The 13188-nt window shown below is 45.7% G+C and overlaps 1 protein-coding gene across 1 annotated transcript; it reads left to right on the top strand.

Annotated features, from left to right (window-relative positions):
- Nucleotides 1-6100: 6100 nt before the first annotated feature.
- SAP18 (Sin3A associated protein 18) lies at nucleotides 6101-11940 on the top strand. The gene is made up of 4 exons (XM_084767232.1): nucleotides 6101-6261; nucleotides 6403-6512; nucleotides 11134-11256; nucleotides 11537-11940. Exons 1-4 carry the CDS (start codon nucleotides 6133-6135, stop codon nucleotides 11691-11693), a joined length of 519 nt encoding a protein of 172 aa, XP_084623358.1. The 5' UTR covers nucleotides 6101-6132; the 3' UTR covers nucleotides 11694-11940.
- Nucleotides 11941-13188: the final 1248 nt, after the last annotated feature.

The raw sequence follows: 13188 nt of genomic DNA, 5'->3' as shown, positions 1-13188 counted from the left end.
GCTGGTATCATCAGCTCTGCCTTTGTCCTGAGGCTGGAATACTAAAAATGGGGAAATTTATTTACTGTGTAGACAGTGCTCTGCCTACATGAATGCCTGCAGACCAGAAGAGGGCACCAGATCTCATTATAGACGGTTGTGAGGCACCAGGTGGTTGCTGGGAATTGAACTCAGGACCTCTGGAAGAGCTCTTAGCCTCTGAGCCATCTCTCAGGCCCTACGGCCCAGATTAAAGGTGGGTCTTTCCACTTCAAAGATCTGGATTAGAAGTGGAACGCCCCACTTTAAATGACCAAGAAAGAAAAAAAAAATTCCTCACAGTTGTGCCCAGCCATTTTTGGGTTTTACTTAATTCCAGATGTAGTCAAGTTGACAACCAGGAATAGACGCATGCCTTTTATCCCAGCACTCAGGAGGCAAAGGCAGGCAGATCACTGTGAGTTTGAGGCCAGCCTGGTCTACAAAGTGAATCCAGGACAGTCAAGGCTAACACAGAGAGACCCTGTCTTGGGAAAAAAACAAAAACAAAAACAAAAAACAAAAAAACATAAACCACACACCAGGAATAGCCACTACAGATGGAGGCTTCAGAGTCTTTGGATAGAGGGCTCGGGATTTAAAAACACTATTCAGGGCTGGAGAGATGGCTCAATGGTTGGGAGCACTGACTGCTCTTCCAGAGGACCCGGGTTCAACTCCCAGCACCCATGTGGCAGCTCACAACTGTCTGTAACTCCAACATCTGACGCCCGTAGACATACAACACACATAAAATAAAAATAAATAATTAAAAAAGACATCATTCTTTTTTTGTTTTTTTGGTTTTTTTTTTTTTTTTTTGAGACAGGGTTTCTCTGTGAAGCCTTGACTGTCCTGGAATCACTTTGTAGACCAAGCTGGCCTTGAACTCACAGCGATCCTCCTGCCACTGCCTCCCGAGTCCTGGGATTAAAGGCGGGCGCAACCACGCTGGGCTCCCATTCTTTTGTGAAGGTCTGAGAGTGACTCAGCAACACCATTAGGAGCATCAAGGTGGGTCATGGCAGCATCGCTCACAGTGTTGTTGGCAGGCCGGCAGGCCGAAATCGGAGAGTACACAAAACATCCAGAGTTGGTGCCAAAGTGGGGTCATGACCCCTTTGAGGTCCACTGAACTTTTCACAAGGGTTGCATATCAGATGTTTACATTACAATTACAACAGGAGCAAATTTACAGTTATGAACTGGCAACAAAAGTAATGTTATAGTTGGGGGGAGGGGTTCACCACAACACGAGGAGCAGCGTCTGGAAGGAGGAAGGAAATGTGCTTTTCCCGGCTTGGTCACAGGCAGGTGCTGACTGAGGCTGCTCCGCTAAACTCCTGGAAACAGAAGCCCATAAATGCTGTGTTTACGAACTCTGCATGCTTTGTCCCCGACAGATGTACCTGAAAGAAAGAGTGTCGTTTTAGGAAAGAGAGACGCTTCCGATAGTCCCCTAGGGAGATACGAACGCATAGCGTCAAACTTTTCTAATTCGGAAACCCCGTGGCTAGTGCATTCCGTTCATCTCCACAGAAACACAGCCTGCCTAGTGTGCACGGGGCTTTGTCTCTGTCATCGGAAAGCGTCCTTCCTTCTGAATCTTAACGGTCTAAAGCTGCCGTGGGGATTGGAGAAACCTCCCACTGCACATTCCAATTTCAATTAGGAGAATCTGCCTTCCCTCTTTTTTTTTTTTCTTTTTCTTTTCTTTTTTTAATTTTTTGAGACAGGGTTTCTCTGTGTAACCTTGGCTGTCCTGGACTCTTTTGTAGACCAGGCTGGCCTCGAACTCACAGTGATCCGCCTGCCTTCCCTCATTCTTGATGCTGAGAGGCCTGTGAAAAAGAGAGAGTGCAAAAGGGAAGCAGAGGGTTGGATGATGTATCCATACACGCTCCGAAGTTCCCCTTTTTAACTTCAAAATTATGTCAAAGTTTCTGTAAAACTCACTTTTAGAGGTATGTGAGTCCGCGTCATTACGTGGGTTCACAGTGTTGTACAACCAATACTACAGGCCGTATCCAGAAGTTTTCTTCATCTCAAACACAAACTCTGCGCTCATTAAGCAATAATGCCCCAGTCCCCGACCCTAGGCCTCGGTAACCCTTATCCTACTTTCTGTATTATGCTCTGACTGTTCTAAGTGCCTGTGTGAGTAAAATCATGTTTATTCCTGTCCTGCTTGCTTCATTTACCACATTTTTACAACTCATCAATGTGGTAGCAAGAGAATGTTATCCCCTTTAAAAACTAAATACTCTGTGGTATACCTTTCCTCCCTTCTTCCCTTTTATTTTTATTTATTTATTTTATTTTATTTATTTTTATTTTTATTTTTTGGTTTTTTGAGACAGGATTTCTCTATGTAACAGCTCTGGCTGTCCGGGAACTCACTCTGTAGTCCAGGCTAGCCTCAAACTCACGGAGATCCACCTGCCTCTGTCTCCCATGTGCTGGGATTAAAGGTGTGTGCCACCACCGCCTGGCTATTTTTTCTTTTTGACAGGGTTTCTCTGTGTATCTCTGGCAGTCCTGGAACTAGCTTTGTAGACCAGGCTAGCCTCAAACTCTACCTGTCTCTGCCTCCCGGGATTAAAGGCATTCACTGCCATGCCCAGCCCGTGTGTGCCTTCTCCTCTGTTAATGTGCCTTATTGGGATTGTTTTTGTCTTAACTCTTGTGGCTAATGTGACAGTGAACATCGGTGGAGTGTCTGTTGGAGTCTCTAATTCTTTTGCAAACATATCCAGAAACATAATACTTGCTTGTGTGCATTCTAAATAAACAAATAAAGCAGAGAGAGCATGCACACATGCAAAGGTTTTAGCATTTAGAGCTGCTCCTACAAGGCTGAGGAGTGGATGGAGGGATGGGGGGGAAGTGATCTTAACATCCTTTAATTTCACCATTGTGGCTGTATTTGTGCAAGTTCACACATGTGTGGTGGTGAGGGGACAATTTTGTGCATTTGGTCCTCTTTTTTTCTACCATTATGTGGGTTTCAGGGACTGAGCTCAAGCCACCAGGCTTGCTCAACAAGTATTTTTACAGACTGGCCCTAGTTCTCTGAAAAATAGCTGCAGATTTGCCGCCTCCCAGTGTTGGGAAGTTCTTCTTCGGTGAGGGCTGGTTGTTTGGAAGATCTAGCAAGTGAAATCTCCTCCATGTCCCAAGCAAGCGTCTGTGAGCTCCTCATTTTCGTAGCTACAGTGTTTGCCCTTTGACTGACTGATTACAGTGCCCTCATGTGTCTGCATGTTTCCATTCCAAACATTTCAAAAAAGACTTACCATTAGAATCATGTAACCACTCGGGAGGCAGAGGCAGGGGGATCACTATGAATTCGAGGCCAGCCTGGTCTACAAGGTGAGTCCAGGTCAGCCAAGGCCACACAGAGAAACCCTGTCTCAGAAAACAAAAACCAAAAACCAAAAAACAAAACAAAACAAAAAAAGAATCATGTTACAGGGAAGGGGATTTAAATGTCAGTTTAAAAAGGAACAGAGCCTGCCTGCTAGACCTTATCTTTTATTTTATTTTAATATTTATTTCAAGACAGGGTTTCTCTGTGTAGCCTTGGCTGTCCTGGACTTGCTTAGTAGACCAGGCTGGCCTCCAACACACAGAGATCCACCAGCCTCTGCCTCCCTGAGTGCTGGGATTAGGGCATGATCCACCACCGCTGGGCTCTTAAGCACATTTTAAAGAACAAAATTTTGACAGTGATCCAAATCCAAATCACAAAGATTAATGGAAAAATCCACACCCTTATCTGATGTGAAAAGGCGTGTTTCTAGCAGGTAGAAGCTGACCCACACAAGCTGTACAGGTGAACCCACCCTCAGATGACACTACTTTAAGTGTAATCCTTCCCTGACTGCCCCAGGCAACGTCAGAAGAGCTCTCCTATCTGGGGGCTTTATAAATTGTGCCCTCTTCTGTCTATTCCATGCTTGCTTCCCCATCTCTTGAAAGAGTAGAGTGTTTTTCACTTGCTTTCACCTTTGGTGTTATTTGAGTTTAAGAATATACTCCTAGAAGGCATGGTGACGCACACCTTTAATCCCAGCACTTGGGAGGCAGAGGCAGGTGGATCGCTGTGAGTTCCAGGCCAGGCTGGTCTCCAAATAGAGTCCACATAGAGGATCCTCCAAATAGAGGATGGACAAGGTAACATAGAGAAACCCTGTTTTGAAAAACAAACAAACAAACAAAGAAAAAGAATATACTCCTGAAACAGCTTCCAATTATCACTCAAGGGGTGTTAGAACACTCTTCAACATGGCGCCCTACGGTGGTGGCACAAGCCTTTAATCCCAGCACTTGGGAGGCAGAGGCAGGTGAATCTCTGTTAGTTCAAGGCCTGACTGGGCTGCAAAGTGAGTCCAGGGCAGTCAGGGCTGTGTTACACAAGCCTTACAGGGTTTGCCTGTCACACTTTGGCTAGTCTGGCAGGGTGAAGTGTGACGTCATATTAGTTAGTTCCCATTTCGGCTGCTGTAGTGGCGTGCACCTGGACAGAGGAGCAGTGCCTGACTGAAGTGACATCTTTCTTAGAGACTTATGTGTATGGGTATTTTGACTGCTTGCACGTTAGTGCACCGCAGGCATGCAGTGCTCGAGGAAGCCAGAAGAGGACATCAGATCCTCTGGAACTGAAGTTACAGGCGACCGGAACGCACCTGGTCTTTTGTAAGAACAATAAATGGCTGGGCATGGTGGCGCACACCTTTAATCCCAGCACTTGGGAGACAGAGGCAGGTGGATCTCTGTGAGTTCAAAGCCAGCCTGGTCTGCAGAGTGAGTCCAGGCCAGCTAAGGCTACACAGGGAAACCCTGTCTCAAAAAAACAAAACAAAACCGAAAACACAACAAAAGAACAGCAAGTAAAGAGCAGTCTCACAGTGTCTCTGGATACAGTCTAGCAAAGATTTCTCTAGAGTGTAAACACCAAGACTAGGGGATGAGACTACAAGTACCCCTGAATAATGCACAGTGTGTGCACCAGCGCCTTCTCACTGGAGTGCACAAGTGCCAAGTCCAAGAGCTGCTACTGTCAGTTTCCAATTTTTGCCAATATGCTACCTTCGTTTTTATTTATTTTTTAATTTTTAAAAATAATCTTTTGCTTTTTCGAGACAAGGTTTCTCTGTGCAGCCTTGGCTTTCCTGGATTCGCTTTGTAGACCAGGCTGGCCTCACAGAGATCCACCTGCCTCTGCCTCCCCAGTGCTGGGATTAAAGGCATACACCACCATGCCCGGGTTTTGTTTTTAAAAAGCAATCTATGAAAAGCAGTCACCGCAGCTTCAACAAACGCTCTGGATTACAGGTGAGCTTCAGAGCTTTATTGCTACTTTAGATGTAATTTTTAAAGCAACAGCCCAGTTTTCTTAAACCCATCTTTCAGTGGGACTGTTTTTGTTTGGCTGTTTTATACTAGGAAAAGTTGCTTTCCCAATCTTATGCCTCACAAATACCTTCAAGCTTTACGGTTTTTTGTCTCTATAGCATATTGTGAGTGTTTTATCAACCAGTCTTTCCCGATGGTACTTTTTTGAAGTACATATTCACAGAATAGAAATCGGTCCAGAAAAAAAGTGTAGGTAATCTCCTACGACAGCATTTAGGTCTTTGGTCCCCCTTTTTTGTTTTTTGTTTATTTGTTTGTTTTGAAACAGGCTCCCCCTACGTACCCCTGACCCTCCTGGCACTCACTCTGTAGACCAGGCTGGCCTCGAACTCAGAGAGATCCGCCTGCCTCTGCCTCCCTAGCGCTGGGATTAAAGGGATGCACCACCACGACCGTGAATGTTCTTAAGCTTTCTTGTTCTCTACACGTATGAAAATGTCACGTTAAGCTTACTTAAGCTGTGAACATACATGTAAAGAAAACAACTCATACAAGACCGACTATTCTGGAGAAGGCGCGTAGACCATCGCGCATGCGTTTATCTGGCCCCCTTTCATGGCAACACGCAGGCGCTTCCGGCCCGCCCCCTACCCCCCCCCACACACAAGGGAAGTGCGCGTGCGCCGAGCGACGCCCCGCCCTGCCGCCGGCCCGCTATAAAACCTCGTGCCTTTCCTCGCGAGAGACGTCTATCTCATGCTCGCTGCGGGGGTCGGAGGTCAGGGCGAGCGTCTGCCGGGCCGAAGGAGGAAGATGGCGGTGGAGTCGCGCGTTACCCAGGAGGAGATTAAGAAGGAGCCGGAGAAGCCGATCGACCGCGAGAAGGTGCGGGCCTCGGGCCTCGGGCCGCTGCGGGGCAGAGGCGGGCAGGGGTGCGGGCGTGCGTGCGGGCGGGCGCGGCCTGCGGGCGGGTGGGCGGGAAGGCCGTAGCGGCGCGGCCGAGGCTGACTCCCCGCCTCTCCGCAGACCTGCCCGCTCCTGCTGCGGGTCTTCACCACCAACAACGGCCGCCACCACCGAATGGACGAGTTCTCCCGCGGGAACGTGCCCTCGAGCGAGCTGCAGATCTACACCTGGTGAGGCGCGCGGGGCCGGGGCCCTCGCGGGCTGTGCTCCCCCGGGGCTGGCCAGGGCTTTCCCGTCGGGAGGGAAGCGGGGCTGAACCGTGGACCGCTGCGGGGAGCGGCGGGGACACGTTAGGGCCGAGCGCGCTGGACAGCGTTGCCGAGGCACATAGACGTAGTTAACGTAGTTTAAAGTGACATGGGTAAGGTGGGAGGTGACCGGGAGTTGGGCTATTTCGTAGACGTTTGTCTCGGAGCATTGGCAATAGTGAAGCCTCAAGTATTGTAGCACCAAAAATTAAAAAGCACCGCCGAACCCTCACCCCCCACCCCCCGTCCTTCCTGCTCTGGCGTTAGTTAGGGTGTGTAAACGCGTTTGGGGTCTGTTCAGTGAAGACGGCTGTCTATAATTGTTTCATGTCTCCGTACGTAACCCGCTGACCACTCAGCGAGGACCGTACAAGCTTGTCCTTAGGTATTGTGTGGGGTTAAGATTGTAACGGCTTCTGAAGAGCAGTAAAGGCTAACTAACATTTTTGTTACGGTGATAAGATATAACGCAAAATTTGCCCCTTAAACTTTTGAAGGTGTGCAACATCTTTTTGGTTTTTCTTTTTTTGGATTTTCTAGACAGGCTCTCTCTGTGTTAGCCTTGGCTGTCCTGGACTCACTCTGTAGACCAGGCTGCCCTCGAACTGAAAGCGATCCTCCTGCCTCTGCCTCCCAAGTGCTGGGATCAAAGGCGTGCGCCACCACGCCCGGCTCTCTTTTTGGTTTTTCAAGACAGAGTTTCTCTGTGTAAGAGTCCTGGCTATCCTAGACTCTCTGGCCTTTGGACTCGCAGAGACCAGTCTGCCTCTGCCTCCACCTCCCTGAGTGTTGGGATTACAGGCGAAGCTGCTTTACTTTTAAAAAGAATCGGCTCAAAACAAAAGAAAATCAGTTATTTCACCTCAGAGTTTATGCCAACATTGATGTTCACTGGGGACAAAATTTAAAATTTCAGAATTAATTCCAGTATATAATATGAATTCTGGCAAAGTAAAATTCAACTACAAAATTACATAAGACAGTAACTGCCTTTTAATGTGAAGCTGTAGAATTCACTACATGCTGAACTACAGTTCTGAGAAAATAAGATTTTACTTGAAATAGACATAGCATGAGCTATATATTTTTGTGTCACAGTTTCAGTATGCTATCTTTAATTTTTAATCATTTTTATGTGTATGTGTGCTTTTGCCTGCATGTATGTATGTGCACCACATGAACATAGTGTTCATTGAGGTCAGCAGTGGGTGTCAGGTCCCTGGGACTGGAGCAACAGGTGGTTGTGAGGCACCATGTAAATAATGGGAATTGAACCCAGGTCTCCTGCAAGAGCAGCAAGTGCTCTTAAGTGATGAGCCTGCTCTCTAGCACACCCCCCCCCCCCACACGGTATCTTTTAAGAAAACATAAGAGCTGAAGAGAGAGCTGAGTGCTTAATAGTGCTCACAGGGGGCCAGAGTTGAATTCCTGGCATGTTCGGAAGCTCATCACAGCCTGTCACTCCAGCTGTTGGATGAGCCAACACACTCATCTGGCATCCATAGAAGGACGTTAGGCACACACATGGTGCATTTAACACATAGCAAGTAGAATAGTCATACATGAAATTTTTTTTCCAAAAACACTGTACTGTGTACATGCACAGAAATGCCCACAGTGATGTTAATAGCACTGATTATTTTTTGATTGGTAAGAACTGGTGTATAATTCATTGCTTTTTAAGAAAAGTATTGAGTGTGCAGTCTTCCTGCATGACTGCATAAAAAGGCTTTTGGTCTGGAACATTCTCATGGCAAAAGATAGAGACCTTCTAACCTGTTTCTAGAAATATTTTTCCTTTTTCTGGCCTTGTATACTTCTTTGTTCTGCTTAAGTGTTTTTGTTACCACTGTTCTGTTCCCAGTTGGCAGGAAACAGGTTGGGCCCTGCCTGTAACAGGGAGGGGTGCCCCTGACTTTTGAAGACCATCAAATTTGTGTCCTTGTGAGCAAAGTATTTGTGTTAATGCAAGTAAAGTCCTTGGTGACTGTGATACCTAGAGTCATTTATTAGCTTGACAGGCAGGAGTTAGTTACCAGGTGTCAGGCATTGGCATGCTGTGCTGTACTTATTGTGCAGGCAGAGACCTTCCCCTAGAGGTGACAGCAGGTGGCACTTATTCCACAGCAGTTTATAGATTGGGCCTGAGGGTGTATGCATAAAGAAGGCCTGGTCAGAAAACCACAAAACCAAAACAGCCTGGAAAACCAAAACCTCAACAAAGCTGAATATAGAGGAAAATAAATTTTTATCTGTTTTTAAGAGCAGGAAATAACAAGAATGTTTGTAAGAAGGGGAAGAGGGGAAGCCTAGAAAGGTTTAATTAGGGCCATTGCTTGAGCAGCTAAGTGGGTGGTGGAACTTTTTTATTGAACTAGTAGAAGAAAGGCATGTTCTGGAAGACTGAGTTCTATTACAGGAATATTGAGAAGTATTTGGAATAGAAAATGGAGGACAGTGTAGTCATCCTGGTATTTTTCACTTCGTGTATAGTGGTGTGGACATTTGTAAAGTTGACAGTGAGATGCAGTGGGCGCGTTGCGTCTCTGCTCCATGCTGCTGCGTCAGTGTTCTTACTCTGAGGTGTCTGTAGAAGGGGCTGCCATTCTCCATTTCACCTCCCTCTTTGTCACGGGAAAAACTATGTGTGAACTAAGTTGTTAACCATTGCTAAGATGTTTACATTTTCAGTTATTTTGTTTTAGATTGTGTTGTATTAGCACAAGGGACTCTATTTAATTCTGAGTTTAGTTTTTTGTTTTTTATTTCTATATATATTTTTTAAGTACAAACACATTTACTAACCAAAGGAATGATCCCAGGTAAATCAAGACTTTGATATGAACTTTATGTAAAGGGTTTGTGATAAAGATACAGATAAAGATAAAGAACACAGTCCTGAAAAATAAAACCACAGAAAAGCAGCAATGTGGATGCTTTCAACATGCTTATTGATGAGCGCGTGCACTCTGGCAGCCGACTCCTGTCCAGAGGGATGATGGATGTGCGGGCGCCGCTCGTGACACACACAGTCCTCCACCCGCTTCCCGGCCTTCAGCTTCTTGTGCTTTCCTTGCCGTCCACGGCTTTGAAGGTGCAGACCATCTCAGGTTTTCTACCATCAGCTGTAGTTCAGGGCACAAGAAAACTGTGTTGTCTTCAAAGTGCTTTCATTTTTGATGATGATATTGTTCCATGGCAAGTGATGCAGTCTGGATTGGCCATGTACCCATTTTCCTAAGAGACAGTCCTAGCTCCTTCATGTATTCCCCAAAGCTGTGGCTTCCCAACAGATGCCACTTCCCCTTGAGGTGGTTACGCTGGCCAGGGCGGGTGTGCAGGCATGCACATAAGCAGCAAGGGGCACGCTCTCAGAATAATGGCTTATGTTGTAAAAGAAGCCTGCAGTTTGTCTTAACATTTCATATCTGTGGCTTTAGGATTCCATCATTAAAAAAAAAAAATTTTTTTTTTTTAAAAATTATTTTGTGTTTACTGTGCAAGAGCAGCAGCTCCTGTAGAGGTCAGAGGGCTCTTCGGGAGTATTTCTTTCCACATTCACTTGAGAGTTTTGGGGATTGAACTCAGGACAGGAGGCTTGAGCAGCAAGTGTCCTTACCTACTGAGCCATCTCACTGGCAAGCTTTTATTGTTTTGTGTGAATGTGGCCTGTGGGAGTCATGACACGTGTGGGGAGGTCAGAGGACGTTGTGGGAGTCACATCCGTCTGTATCATGTGGACTTGAAGAATCAAACCGAGGTCTTTGGACTGGCAGCACGCACCTTTCCCTGCTTGCTAAGCCATCTTGTCTGCCTCCAGCATGAAGATTCTGCTAGAGAGCAAGAAATTGCATATCCTTGTGACGATGCTATCCTAGCAGGTTGAGTCCAGGATGCACTACAATTTCAGATGCTGCAATGTATGGGAGATTGTATATCTTAGAAATTAGACAGCTGTTTTGTGCAGTTGAATAATTTGGACTGGTTACTTATAGATCATTGGGCCAGGTGAAGACATTATGTAGCCTCAGAAGAGGGTGTGTGGGATGACCTCCTTAAACCCCTGGAGCAGGTTTCTTTATTGGTGTTTTTAGCATTGAGGCCAACACAGTTAATATTCAGAGGCAAATAGATTTACTTCGGTTTGGTTTTTTTCCTCTTCTGTTATTATTGGTTGTGTAGTAGATTGCCTTTTCCCCGCCAGGCTATCCCGCCAGCCCAGAAATCATATGGTGTGAGGCCCTGGAATATGTCTCAAGGATGTACAAGTTGCTATTTTTTGTTTGTCTTTTATTTTTATTTTTATTTTCTTTAAAGATTTATTATATACACAGTGTTTTGCCTGCTTATATGCCTTCATGACAAAAGAGGGCACTAGATCTCACTATAGATGGGTGTGAGCCACCATGTGATTACTGGGAATTGAACTTCTGCAAGAGCAGCCACTGCCCTTAACTTTTGAGCCATCTCTCCAGCCTAAGTTGCTATTTTTCAAATGTCCTTGTCATGCTGTTTATTAATCGTATCTTTTCAAAAAATTCAGGATGGATGCAACCTTGAAAGAACTGACTAGCTTAGTAAAGGAGGTCTATCCAGAAGCCAGGAAGAAGGGTACACACTTCAATTTTGCAATTGTTTTTATGGACCTTAAAAGACCTGGATATCGGTAAGTGACTTGTTACTTTAGTTCCTGTGATCTCTGGATTTTGCAGATCCTCCACCACTCCCCCTCTGCCCGCAAAGATGCAGCTGTCGGTCTGTTTCAGGCGTCAGTGTTGGAATCACAGGCATGCCTGGCTTTGGGATAATCTCTTTAGTGGCAGTGGTGGTGTCTACATGCTTATTTTCAGTGCTTCGATTCAAGACATTTGTCATGTGGAGGTTATTTGTGTTCTTTGTAGTCCGTACTGTTCTGTCCATTAACAGTTGCTTTCCTTTTCCTGCAGAGTTAAGGAGATTGGCAGCACCATGTCTGGCAGGAAAGGCACTGATGACTCCATGACCTTGCAGTCACAGAAGTTCCAAATAGGGGATTATCTGGACATAGCCATCACTCCTCCAAATCGGGCACCACCTTCTTCAGGGCGGATGAGACCGTACTGAATTTTATTGACTTTCTCGGAAGTTATTTTTCAGCGAGTTTGTAAAATAAACTTACTTAATCTTTTCCTCCCCTGAATTTTGCCATTAAGCCTTTAAATTTTCAACGAATTGTAACATTTATTTAGGAAGTAGAGTTGGATGTACTTTGGTATATTAAAGAAAGTCCATATATTTTAAGCTTTCTGTAAAATATGAAGTGCTCTTAGCAGTCTGTATAAACTATTGTGAAATACATACGTGTAATCAACCCAGGTGTGGACGTTAATACAGGCCCGAGTGTCACCTCGTGCAGAGTTTTTACTAAGCAGTAGAGAGGGTATTTTAAGCCCCAAAGAGGCAAAACAGGAAAGGAAAGCCATGGGGCTGTATAAAGTGATGACTGTAGGCCTGCTGAAGAAACCATCTTGCCTTGGAAAAGTTTGGCTCACTTTGGTGACACAAGATGAAATAGGTGGCAGGGGCGTAAGATGGCTCAGAGGTTAAGAACACATGTTGTTCTTGCAGAGGGCTCAGGTCCTGTTCCAACATGTGCATGATGCTCACAGCCCTGTAACTCCAGTCTCTGTGGGTCTCTGGGCTCCAGGCATGCTGCAGTAAAGGGAGATGAGTCAGTACCTAGCTACAAGTGAGGTTTACCTTGAAGAGCTGAAAATGAAGGGAACAATGAAAGGAAACGTGCTGTTAAGTGCTGGTGACCTCACTGGAGAGCCATGAACTAAATATTTGCAAAAGGCTTTAATAGTTACTGACAGGGCATATGGGATGGCTGAGCCGGAGTCATTGACTAGGTAACATTTCAGTATCAGATGTGTGCTGTGCAAGCTGGCACATGCATGTGAAGGGCAGTAGGGAGAGAGCTACTAAGTTTTGGGCTTCTTTTTTCTCTTTCTGCTCATAGCTTATGTAGGGTAGTCAGCTGCGCCAGATGCTGGGGAGAACACTTTTAAGTTCCCGCTCACAAAACCTGCACAACAGGTGCAGTGACTGTTTCCTGTCCACTGGTAAGGGGGGCTGTGGATGTTCAATGAGTTATGGCAGGCAATTGGAATAACACCTGCTGATGGACACAATTACAATAGCTAATAAAAAAAATGGTTATGGTCTCCCTTGAAGGTGGCTAAGAGCAACAGAGTGACTTCTAACTTCTTATATATATTTTATTTATTCATATTACATCTCAGTTGTTATCCCTTGTATCCTCCCTGCTTTTCCCCTATGACTGTGACTGAGGGGGACCTCCTCCCCCTGTATATGCTCATAGGGTATCAAGTCTCTTCTTGGTAGCCTGCTATCCTTCCTCTGAGTGCCATCAGGCCTCCCCATCCAGGGGACGTGATCAAATATGGGGCACCAGAGTTCATGTGAAAGTCAGTCCCTGCTCTCCACTCAACTGGAGAATGTCCTGTCCATTGGCTAGAGTGACCTATCTGATCTGTTGGTTTAAAAACTTCCCAATGGCTATGATTTCCTAGAGTTGGCAATGAAACTTCTAAAA

The sequence above is a fragment of the Acomys minous genome (genome assembly GCF_964271855.1).
Source record: "Acomys minous genome assembly, chromosome: 18".
In the NCBI taxonomy this organism is placed as follows: Eukaryota; Metazoa; Chordata; class Mammalia; order Rodentia; family Muridae; genus Acomys; species Acomys minous.
The sequence above is the reverse complement of the archived record's forward strand: the minus strand, read 5'-3'. Positions and strand labels throughout refer to the sequence as shown.